At 45.8% G+C, this 11,691-nt stretch overlaps 1 protein-coding gene across 3 annotated transcripts in view; it reads left to right on the top strand.

Annotated features, from left to right (window-relative positions):
* The first annotated feature begins 3,597 nt into the window (after nt 1-3,597).
* The window catches only part of lctlb (lactase-like b), a 32,399-nt gene continuing 24,305 nt past the window's right edge, over nt 3,598-11,691 (top strand). The window contains exons 1-6 of one of the 3 annotated variants that reach the window (XM_055924629.1): nt 3,598-3,726; nt 4,187-4,347; nt 7,417-7,504; nt 7,707-7,816; nt 9,160-9,288; nt 9,921-10,016. In XM_055924629.1, coding sequence (XP_055780604.1) covers nt 3,600-3,726; nt 4,187-4,347; nt 7,417-7,504; nt 7,707-7,816; nt 9,160-9,288; nt 9,921-10,016 — 711 coding nt within the window. In that variant the 5' untranslated portion in view covers nt 3,598-3,599. Of the gene's footprint in view, nt 3,727-4,186; nt 4,348-7,416; nt 7,505-7,706; nt 7,817-9,159; nt 9,289-9,920; nt 10,017-11,691 lie in introns of those variants that run through there. The other 2 variants (XM_055924630.1, XM_055924631.1) reach the window with 2 other exon arrangements.

Raw genomic sequence — 11,691 nt, 5'->3', positions numbered from 1 at the left:
TAGACATATTATACCATTAGACATATTATACCATTAGACATATTATACCATTAGACATATTATACCCATACACATATACCATTAGACATATTATACCATTAGACATATTATACCATTAGACATATTATACCATTAGACATATACCCGTAGACATATTATACCCTTAGACATATTATACCATAAGACATACTGTACCATTAGACATATTAAACCCTTACACATATTATACCATTAGACATATTAAACCCTTACACATATTATACCATTAGACATATACCCTTAGACATATACCCTTAGACATATTATACCATAATACATACTGTACCATTAGACATATTATACCATTAGACATAAACCATTAGACATATTATACAGAACTACCCAGATTCTGCCTAGAGCTGGCTGTCCGACCAAACTGAGCAACCGGGCAAGAAGGACCTTGGTCAGGGAGGTGACCAATAACCCAATGACCACTCTGACAGAACTACAGAGTTCCCTTGGTTGAGATGGGAGAACCTGCCAGAAGGACAACAGTCTCTACAGCACTTCACCAATCTGGGCTTCATGGGAGAATGGCCCTATGGAAGCCACTCCTGAGATAAAGGAACATGGTAGCCCGCCTGGAGTTTGCAAAAAGGGACGTGAAAGTCAAATGATTCAGTGATCTGGATGAGACAAATTAAACTCTTTGGTCTCAATGCAAAGCGTTATATCTGTAGAAAACCAGGCACAGCTCATCACCCATCTAACACCATCCCTACCGTGAAGCATGGCGGTGGCAGCATCATGCTATGGGGATGCTTTTCAGCAGCAGGGACTGGGAGACTGGTAAGGATAGAGGGAACAATGAATGGAGACAAATACAGGCAAATCCTTGATGAGAACCTGCTTCAGAACAACCAGAGTTGGGGCGGAGATTTACGTTCTAATAGGACCCCGAGAAACGCTAGGATGGCTTCAGAACAACCAGAGTTGGGGCGGAGACTTACGTTCCAACAGGACCCCGAGAAACACTAGGATGGCTTCAGAACAACCAGAGTTGGGGCGAAGACTTACGTTCTAATAGGACCCCGAGAAACGCTAGGATGGCTTCAGAACAACCAGAGTTGGGGCGAAGACTTACGTTCTAATAGGACCCCGAGAAACGCTAGGATGGCTTCAGAACAACCAGAGTTGGGGCGGAGATTTACGTTCTAATAGGACCCCGAGAAACACTAGGATGGCTTCAGAACAAGAATGTGAAAGTCCAGACTTGAATACAGATAAAGTGGCAAGAAAAAGTATGTGAATCCTTTGGAATTACCTGGATTTCTGCATAAATTTGTCATAAAATGTGATCTGATCTTCATCTAAGTCACAACAATAGACCAACACAAACTAATAACACACAAACAATTATAGTTTTTCATGTCTTTATTGAACACACCGTGTAAACATTCACAGTGCAGGGTGGGAAAAGTATGTGAACCCTTGGTTTTAATAACTGATTTGATCCTCCTTTGGCAGCAATAACCTCAACGAGACGTTTTCTGTAGTTGCGGATCAGACCTGCACAACGGTCAGGAGGAATTTTGGACCATTCCGCTTTAAAAAACTGTTTCAGTTCAGCAGTTTTCTTGGGATGTCTTGTGTGAACTGCTCTCTTGAGGTCATGCCACAGCATCTCAAATTGGATTGAGGTCAGGACTCTGACTGGGCCACGCCAGAAGGCTTATTTTCTTCTGTTGAAGCCATTCTGTTGTAGATTTACTTCTGTGTTTTGGGTCGTTGAGCTTTAATTGGCGGACAGATAGCCTTATATTCTCCTGCAAAATGTCTTGATAAACTTGCGAATTCATTTTTCCGTTGATGATAGCAAGCTGTCCAGGCCCTGAGGCAGCAAAGCAGCCCCAAACGATGATGCTCCCTCCACCATACTTTACAGTTGGGATGAGATTTTGATGTTGGTGTGCTGTGTCTTTTTTTCTCCACACATAGTATTGTGTTCCTTCCAAACAACTCAACTGTAGTTTCATCTGTCCACAGAATATTTAGCCAGTAGCGCTGTGGAACATCCAGATGCACTTTTGCAAACTTCAGACGTGCAGCAATGTTTTTTTTGGACAGCAGTGGCTTCTTCTGTGGTGTCCTCCCATGAACACCATTCTTGTTTAGTGTTTTACGTATCGTAGACTCGTCAACAGAGATGTTAGCATGTTCCAGAGATTTCTGTAAGTCTTTAGCTGACACTCTAGGATTCTTCTTAACCTCATTGAGCATTCTGCGCTGTGCTCTTGCAGTCGTCTTTGCAGGACGGCCACTCCTAGGGAGAGTAGCAACAGTGCTGAACTTTCTCCATTTATAGACAATTTGTCTTTCCGTGGACTGATGAACATCAAGGCTTTTAGAGATACTTGTGTAACCCTTTCCAGCTTTATGCAAGTCAACAATTCTTAATCTTAGGTCTTCTTAGATCTCGTTTGTTCGAGGCATGGTTCACATCAGGCAATGCTTCTTGTGACTAGGAAACTCAAATTTTGTGAGTGTTTTTTATATTGCAGGGCAATATCAACATCTCCAATCTTGTCTCATTGATTGGACTCCACGTTAGCTGACTCCCGACTCCAATTAGCTTTTGGAGAAATCATTGGCCTAGGGTAAATACTTCTTCAAACCTACACTGTGAATGTTTAAATGATGTATTCAATATAGACCAGATTTTTTTGTTTTTGTGTGTGTTATTAGTTGAAGCAGACTGTGTTTGTCTATTGTTGTGACTTTATTACCAAAGGGTTCTTTATTCCAAAGGGTTAACATACTTTTTCTTGCCACTGTATTTCTGCATTTAATTTTCAATAAATTTGCAAACACTTCTAAAAAAACATACTTTCACTTTGTCATAATGAGGTATTGTGATGTCATAATGGGGTATTGTGATGTCATAATGGGGTATTGTGTGTAGATGGATGAGAAAAAAAGAGTTAATCAATTTTGAATTCAGGCTGTAACAACAACAACATGTGGAATAAGCCGAGGGGTTTGAATACTTTCTGAAGGCTCTGTAGATATAGATACTGTGAACTGTCAGAACGTTGGGAATTCACATGTACAATACTTTATATTAACAGAGTAGTGAGAGAGACACAGACAGCGACAGAGACAGAGACAGACAGAGAGAGACAGAGACAGAGGCAGAGAGAGACAGAGACAGAGACACAGAGAGACACAGAGAGACACAGAGAGACACAGAGAGACACAGAGAGACACAGAGAGACAGAGAGACAGAGAGACAGGGAGACAGAGACAGAGACAGAGAGAGCACTGGCAGACCAGACTAACATAACAGAGAGAGAGACAGAGACAGAGAGAGAGAGAGACAGAGAGAGAGAGACACAGAGACAGAGAGAGAGAGACACAGAGACAGAGACAGAGACAGAGAGAGAGAGAGAGAGAGAGAGAGAGAGAGAGAGAGAGAGAGAGAGAGAGAGACAGAGAGACAGAGAGAGGGAGGCTGGTGGACCAGACTAACATAACAGAGAGAGAGAGAGAGAGCTGCTGAATGTATCAGAGGGTGCCCTCTCTGTTTCAGCAGTGACTGGATCACCAGAGATAGGACTACCATGCTTCCCTGCTGTGCGGTCAGGGCGTGCCATGTGCTGGTGCTGGTGCTGTGTCTGTCTGCGGCTGAGGACTTCGACTGGACAAAGAACGACCGCGGCTCCTTCTATTATGGGACTTTTCCAGCTGGTACGGACTCAAACCCTGCAGAACACACACTAAACCCTATACAATGCACATCCAGCCTTGCATAACGTCAAACCTCGTATTACACACATCTAACCCTGAACACACATCTAACCCTGAACACACATCCAACCCTGTGACAAATTATGAGTATTTTGTTTTAAACCGTGTGGCTGGATCAGAACCGTTTGGATCAGATCCGTTTGGATCATATAATTTCATTGATATCATGTCTCTCTGAACATAGCATTGTAAATGTATCCGTGAAATTATAAATGTCCATCCGAGAGGTGGTTTGTTCAATCTATCTGACTGACTGATTGACTGACTGACTGATTGATTGACTGACTGACTGATTGACTGGCTGACTGACTGATTGACTGATTGACTGATTGACTGATTGATTGATTGACTGACTGACTGACTGGCTGACTGATTGTGATCGTTCTACATCCGTGTGCAGGATTTTCGTGGGGTGCCGGCAGTTCAGCCTATCAAACAGAAGGAGCCTGGGACCAAGACGGTAAAGGACTGAGTATCTGGGACGTGTTCTCTCACAGGAAGGGAAAGATACTGCAGAACGACACCGGAGACTCTTCTTGCCAGGGATACTACAAAATCAAGGTGACTTCCTTTACTGAAGTAAAACAGCACCTCACAAGTCATATAAACACAACTTCAAATCAGTGATTGAACGTAACTCTGGTGACAGACCATTGTAAAATCCTAGAAATTCACCTTAAAACATTTTGTTTAACTCGTTTCCCGCAAATGTAACCCGCTACCTAAACCCCTTTACTTGTACTTTACTCTTACCTTGGAGGTAAGAGAACCCGTAGCTATAACATCTGCTCTGTTACCCAGGAGGACATCTCCCTAATGAGACCCCAGCTATAACATCTGCTCTGTTACCCAGGAGGACATCTCCCTAATGAGACCCCAGCTATAACACCTGCTCTGTTACCCAGGAGGACATCTCCCTAATGAGACCCCAGCTATAACATCTGCTCTGTTACCCAGGAGGACATCTCCCTAATGAGACCCCAGCTATAACATCTGCTCTGTTACCCAGGAGGACATCTCCCTAATGAGACCCCAGCTATAACATCTGCTCTGTTACCCAGGAGGACATCTCCCTAATGAGACCCCAGCTATAACATCTGCTCTGTTACCCAGGAGGACATCTCCCTAATGAAACCCCAGCTATAACATCTGCTCTGTAACCCAGGAGGACATCTCCCTAATGAGACCCCAGCTATAACATCTGCTCTGTTACCCAGGAGGACATCTCCCTAATGAGACCCCAGCTATAACATCTGCTCTGTTGTTAACCAGGAGGACATCTCCCTAATGAGACCGTAGCTATAACATCTGCTCTGTTACCCAGGAGGACCTCTCCCTAATGAGACCCCAGCTATAACATCTGCTCTGTTGTAACCCAGGAGGACATCTCGCTAATGAGACCCCAGCTATAACATCTGCTCTGTTGTTACCCAGGAGGACATCTCCCTAATGAGACCCCAGCTATAACATCTGCTCTGTTACCCAGGAGGACATCTCCCTAATGAGACCCCAGCTATAACATCTGCTCTGTTACACAGGAGGACATCTCCCTAATGAGACCGTAGCTATAACATCTGCTCTGTTGTAACCCAGGAGGACATCTCCCTAATGAGACCCCAGCTATAACATCTGCTCTGTTACCCAGGAGGACATCTCCCTAATGAGACCCCAGCTATAACATCTGCTCTGTTGTAACCCAGGAGGACATCTCCCTAATGAGACCGTAGCTATAACATCTGCTCTGTTACCCAGGAGGACATCTCCCTAATGAGACCGTAGCTATAACATCTGCTCTGTAACCCAGGAGGACATCTCCCTAATGAGACCCCAGCTATAACATCTGCTCTGTTACACAGGAGGACATCTCCCTAATGAGACCCCAGCTATAACATCTGCTCTGTTGTAACCCAGGAGGACATCTCCCTAATGAGACCGTAGCTATAACATCTGCTCTGTAACCCAGGAGGACATCTCCCTAATGAGACCGTAGCTATAACATCTGCTCTGTTACCCAGGAGGACATCTCCCTAATGAGACCCCAGCTATAACATCTGCTCTGTTACCCAGGAGGACACCTCCCTAATGAGACCCCAGCTATAACATCTGCTCTGTTGTAACCCAGGAGGACATCTCCCTAATGAAACCCCAGCTATAACATCTGCTCTGTAACCCAGGAGGACATCTCCCTAATGAGACCCCAGCTATAACATCTGCTCTGTTTCCCAGGAGGACATCTCCCTAATGAGACCCCAGCTATAACATCTGCTCTGTTGTAACCAGGAGGACGTCTCCCTAATGAGACCCCAGCTATAACATCTGCTCTGTTACCCAGGAGGACATCTCCCTAATGAGACCGTAGCTATAACATCTGCTCTGTTACCCAGGAGGACATCTCCCTAATGAGACCCCAGCTATAACATCTGCCCTGTTACCCAGGAGGACATCTCCCTAATGAGACCCCAGCTATAACATCTGCTCTGTTGTAACCCAGGAGGACATCTCCCTAATGAGACCGTAGCTATAACATCTGCTCTGTTACCCAGGAGGACATCTCCCTAATGAGACCCCAGCTATAACATCTGCTCTGTAACCCAGGAGGACATCTCCCTAATGAGACCGTAGCTATAACATCTGCTCTGTTGTGACCCAGGAGGACACCTCCCTAATGAAACCCCAGCTATAACATCTGCTCTGTTACCCAGGAGGACATCTCCCTAATGAGACCCCAGCTATAACATCTGCTCTGTTGTAACCCAGGAGGACATCTCCCTAATGAGACCGTAGCTATAACATCTGCTCTGTTACCCAGGAGGACATCTCCCTAATGAGACCCCAGCTATAACATCTGCTCTGTTGTTACCCAGGAGGACATCTCCCTAATGAGACCGTAGCTATAACATCTGCTCTGTTACCCAGGAGGACATCTCCCTAATGAGACCGTAGCTATAACATCTGCTCTGTTACCCAGGAGGACATCTCCCTAATGAGACCGTAGCTATAACATCTGCTCTGTTGTAACACAGGAGGACATCTCCCTAATGAGACCCGTAGCTATAACATCTGCTCTGTTACACAGGAGGACATCTCCCTAATGAGACCCGTAGCTATAACATCTGCTCTGTTACACAGGAGGACATCTCCCTAATGAGACCGTAGCTATAACATCTGCTCTGTTACACAGGAGGACATCTCCCTAATGAGACCCCAGCTATAACATCTGCTCTGTTGTTAACCAGGAGGACATCTCCCTAATGAGACCGTAGCTATAACATCAGCTCTGTTACCCAGGAGGACATCTCCCTAATGAAACCCCAGCTATAACATCTGCTCTGTTATCCAGGAGGACATCTCCCTAATGAGACCGTAGCTATAACATCTGCTCTGTAACCCAGGAGGACATCTCCCTAATGAGACCGTAGCTATAACATCTGCTCTGTAACCCAGGAGGACATCTCCCTAATGAAACCCCAGCTATAACATCTGCTCTGTTATCCAGGAGGACATCTCCCTAATGAGACCGTAGCTATAACATCTGCTCTGTTACACAGGAGGACATCTCCCTAATGAGACCGTAGCTATAACATTGGAGGTAAGAGAACCCGTAGCTATAACATCTGCTCTGTTACACAGGAGGACATCTCCCTAATGAAAGAGCTGAAGTTGGACCACTACCGGTTCTCCATCTCCTGGCCCCGCATCCTGCCTACTGGGATCAAGTGTGAGTTACCGACGTGTGATTACAAGTAGGATACGCACATCCAGTCAATTTGTAGGTGCAGGGTACAAAAAAATTAATTTTAGAAAAAAAAAAAAAAAACGAACAAACACTGTCGATTGTTCCCAGTGTTACTGTTTTACTGTGTAGATGTATTGTGTAACGTTTTGGTCCAAACCGATGGGTTCTGGGATTTCTTTCACAGCTGACCATGTGAATGAGAAAGGGATAAAGTACTACGATGAGTTGATTGACAACCTGTTGGAGAACAAGATCACACCCATCGTTACTCTGTACCACTGGGATCTACCTCAGGTGGGTCATAATAAAACAGACTAGACATTGCCTGGTTCCTTGATCTATTTGTGTCGTCTAGCCAACTCCTGTTGGGGGTCATTTTCATGCAAAAGATACGATGTGTCTGTATGTTGTCATGGGAACATTCGGCATGACCTGCGGCCATAAAAGTTGTGGCAAGTGTAACGGATGTGAAATGGCTAGCTAGTTAGCGGTGGTGCGCGCTAATAGCGTTTCAATCAGTTATTTCACTTCGTCTCTTCCTCTATGTGTTCCTGGTTCGTCTCTTCCTCTCTGTGTTCCTGGTTCGTCTCTTCCTCCATGTGTTCCTGGTTCGTCTCTTCCTCTATGTGTTCCTGGTTCGTCTCTTCCTCTATGTGTTCCTGGTTCGTCTCTTCCTCTATGTGTTCCTGGTTCGTCTCTTCCTCTATGTGTTCCTGGTTCGTCTCTTCCTCTATGTGTTCCTGGTTCGTCTCATCCTCTATGTGTTCCTGGTTCGTCTCTTCCTCTATGTGTTCCTGGTTCGTCTCTTCCTCTATGTGTTCCTGGTTCGTCTCTTCCTCTATGTGTTCCTGGTTCGTCTCTTCCTCTATGTGTTCCTGGTTCGTCTCTTCCTCCATGTGTTCCTGGTTCGTCTCATCCTCTATGTGTTCCTGGTTCGTCTCTTCCTCCATGTGTTCCTGGTTCGTCTCTTCCTCCATGTGTTCCTGGTTCGTCTCTTCCTCTATGTGTTCCTGGTTCGTCTCTTCCTCTATGTGTTCCTGGTTCGTCTCTTCCTCTATGTGTTCCTGGTTCGTCTCTTCCTCTATGTGTTCCTGGTTCGTCTCTTCCTCTATGTGTTCCTGGTTCGTCTCTTCCTCTATGTGTTCCTGGTTCGTCTCATCCTCTATGTGTTCCTGGTTCGTCTCTTCCTCTATGTGTTCCTGGTTCGTCTCTTCCTCTATGTGTTCCTGGTTCGTCTCTTCCTCTATGTGTTCCTGGTTCGTCTCTTCCTCTATGTGTTCCTGGTTCGTCTCTTCCTCCATGTGTTCCTGGTTCGTCTCATCCTCTATGTGTTCCTGGTTCGTCTCTTCCTCCATGTGTTCCTGGTTCGTCTCTTCCTCCATGTGTTCCTGGTTCGTCTCTTCCTCTATGTGTTCCTGGTTCGTCTCTTCCTCTATGTGTTCCTGGTTCGTCTCTTCCTCTATGTGTTCCTGGTTCGTCTCTTCCTCTATGTGTTCCTGGTTCGTCTCTTCCTCCATGTGTTCCTGGTTCGTCTCTTCCTCTATGTGTTCCTGGTTCGTCTCTTCCTCTATGTGTTCCTGGTTCGTCTCTTCCTCCATGTGTTCCTGGTTCGTCTCTTCCTCTATGTGTTCCTGTAGGTCCTCCAGGAGAAGTACGGGGGATGGCAGAACCTCAGCATGGTCAACTACTTTAATGAGTTTGCCAACCTGTGTTTTGAGAGATTTGGAAACCGAGTCAAATACTGGATCACCTTTAACAACCCCTGGGTACATTTAAGTCGTTCAACATTTCTTCAAACCAAACGTATTGTTCTATTTTTTTTTTATTTTTTTTATGTGTGTTGAGTGTGTTGAGTGTTGAGACCTTGTAAAATACGCAAAATAAATTGTGATTTGATTTGAACAGTTATTAGCATGAGCCATTTAAAACTGGTTATTGCTGTACTTGACAAGTGGCCACCTGGGTAGTATTCATTAGGCACCAAACGTATGAAAAGAGACTGAAATAGGGAGGACTAACTTGAACTTCCAACTACTTGAACATCAAATAAGAAATGCTAACATTTGTTTTCCCACTGCAAAACAAATGTCCATGGGGGGGGGGGGGGGGGGTAAATGTCTATAGGGGGGGTGGCAGGGTAAATGTCAATAGAGGGGGGGTGGCAGGGTAAATGTCTATAGAGGGGGGGTGGCAGGGTAAATGACTGACTGGCTGACTGGCTGGCTGACTGGCTGGCTGACTGACTGGTGTGTGTGTTTGCAGTCGGTGGCGGTGGAGGGATATGAGACCGGTGAACAGGGTAAATGACTGACTGGTGTGTGTGTTTGCAGTCGGTGGCGGTGGAGGGATATGAGACTGGTGAACAGGGTAAATGACTGACTGGTGTGTGTGTTTGCAGTCGGTGGCGGTGGAGGGATATGAGACCGGTGAACACGCTCCTGGACTGAAGCTGAGAGGAACAGGGGCCTACCGGGCCGCGCATCACATGATCAAGGTCAGAGGTCACTGTTTTATCTGGTCCCAGATCTGTTTGTGCTACAGTGACCTGGGACCAGTCTACAGTGGCTATAGAAGCTGACTATACAGCACCTACAGACCTGGGACCAGTCTACAGTGGCTATAGAAGCTGACTATACAGCACCTACAGATCTGGGACCAGTCTACAGTGGCTATAGAAGCTGACTATACAACACCTACAGACCTGGGACCAGTCTATAGTGACTATAGAAGCTGACTATACAACACCTACAGACTTGGGACCAGTCTATAGTGACTATAGAAGCTGACTATACAACACCTACAGATCTGGGACCAGTCTATAGTGGCTATAGAAGCTGACTATACAACACCTACAGATCTGGGACCAGTCTACAGTGGCTATAGAAGCTGACTATACAGCACCTACAGACCTGGGACCAGTCTACAGTGGCTATAGAAGCTGACTATACAGCACCTACAGACCTGGGACCAGTCTACAGTGGCTATAGAAGCTGACTATACAGCACCTACAGACCTGGGACCAGTCTACAGTGGCTATAGAAGCTGACTATACAGCACCTACAGACCTGGGACCAGTCTACAGTGGCTATAGAAGCTGACTATACAGCACCTACAGACCTGGGACCAGTCTACAGTGGCTATAGAAGCTGACTATACAGCACCTACAGACCTGGGACCAGCCTACAGTGGCTATAGAAGCTGACTATACAGCACCTACAGACCTGGGACCAGTCTACAGTGGCTATAGAAGCTGACTATACAGCACCTACAGATCTGGGACCAGTCTACAGTGGCTATAGAAGCTGACTATACAACACCTACAGACCTGGGACCAGTCTATAGTGACTATAGAAGCTGACTATACAACACCTACAGATCTGGGACCAGTCTATAGTGGCTATAGAAGCTGACTATACAACACCTACAGATCTGGGACCAGTCTACAGTGGCTATAGAAGCTGACTATACAGCACCTACAGACCTGGGACCAGTCTACAGTGGCTATAGAAGCTGACTATACAGCACCTACAGACCTGGGACCAGTCTACAGTGGCTATAGAAGCTGACTATACAGCACCTACAGACCTGGGACCAGTCTACAGTGGCTATAGAAGCTGACTATACAGCACCTACAGACCTGGGACCAGCCTACAGTGGCTATAGAAGCTGACTATACAGCACCTACAGACCTGGGACCAGTCTACAGTGGCTATAGAAGCTGACTAAGCACCTACAGACCTGGGACCAGCCTACAGTGGCTATAGAAGCTGACTATACAGCACCTACAGACCTGGGACCAGTCTACAGTGGCTATAGAAGCTGACTAGACAGCACCTACAGACCTGGGACCAGTCTACAGTGGCTATAGAAGCTGACTATACAGCACCTACAGACCTGGGACCAGCCTACAGTGGCTATAGAAGCTGACTATACAGCACCTACAGACCTGGGACCAGTCTACAGTGGCTATAGAAGCTGACTAAGCACCTACAGACCTGGGACCAGTCTATAGTGGCTATAGAAGCTGACTATACAACACCTACAGATCTGGGACCAGGCTAACTTTATCATGGTCAATCAACTCCACTGTGGACGTTTGATTCAAATAGATCAATGTTTATTAATCCTGGTCCTGGGAACGTCTTGCTCTATCACTAGTCTAGTTTAGA

This window comes from Salvelinus fontinalis, chromosome 6 (genome assembly GCF_029448725.1).
Source record: "Salvelinus fontinalis isolate EN_2023a chromosome 6, ASM2944872v1, whole genome shotgun sequence".
NCBI lineage: Eukaryota > Metazoa > Chordata > Actinopteri > Salmoniformes > Salmonidae > Salvelinus > Salvelinus fontinalis.
Note: the sequence above shows the minus strand (reverse complement) of the source record. Positions and strands in the feature narration are given on the sequence as shown.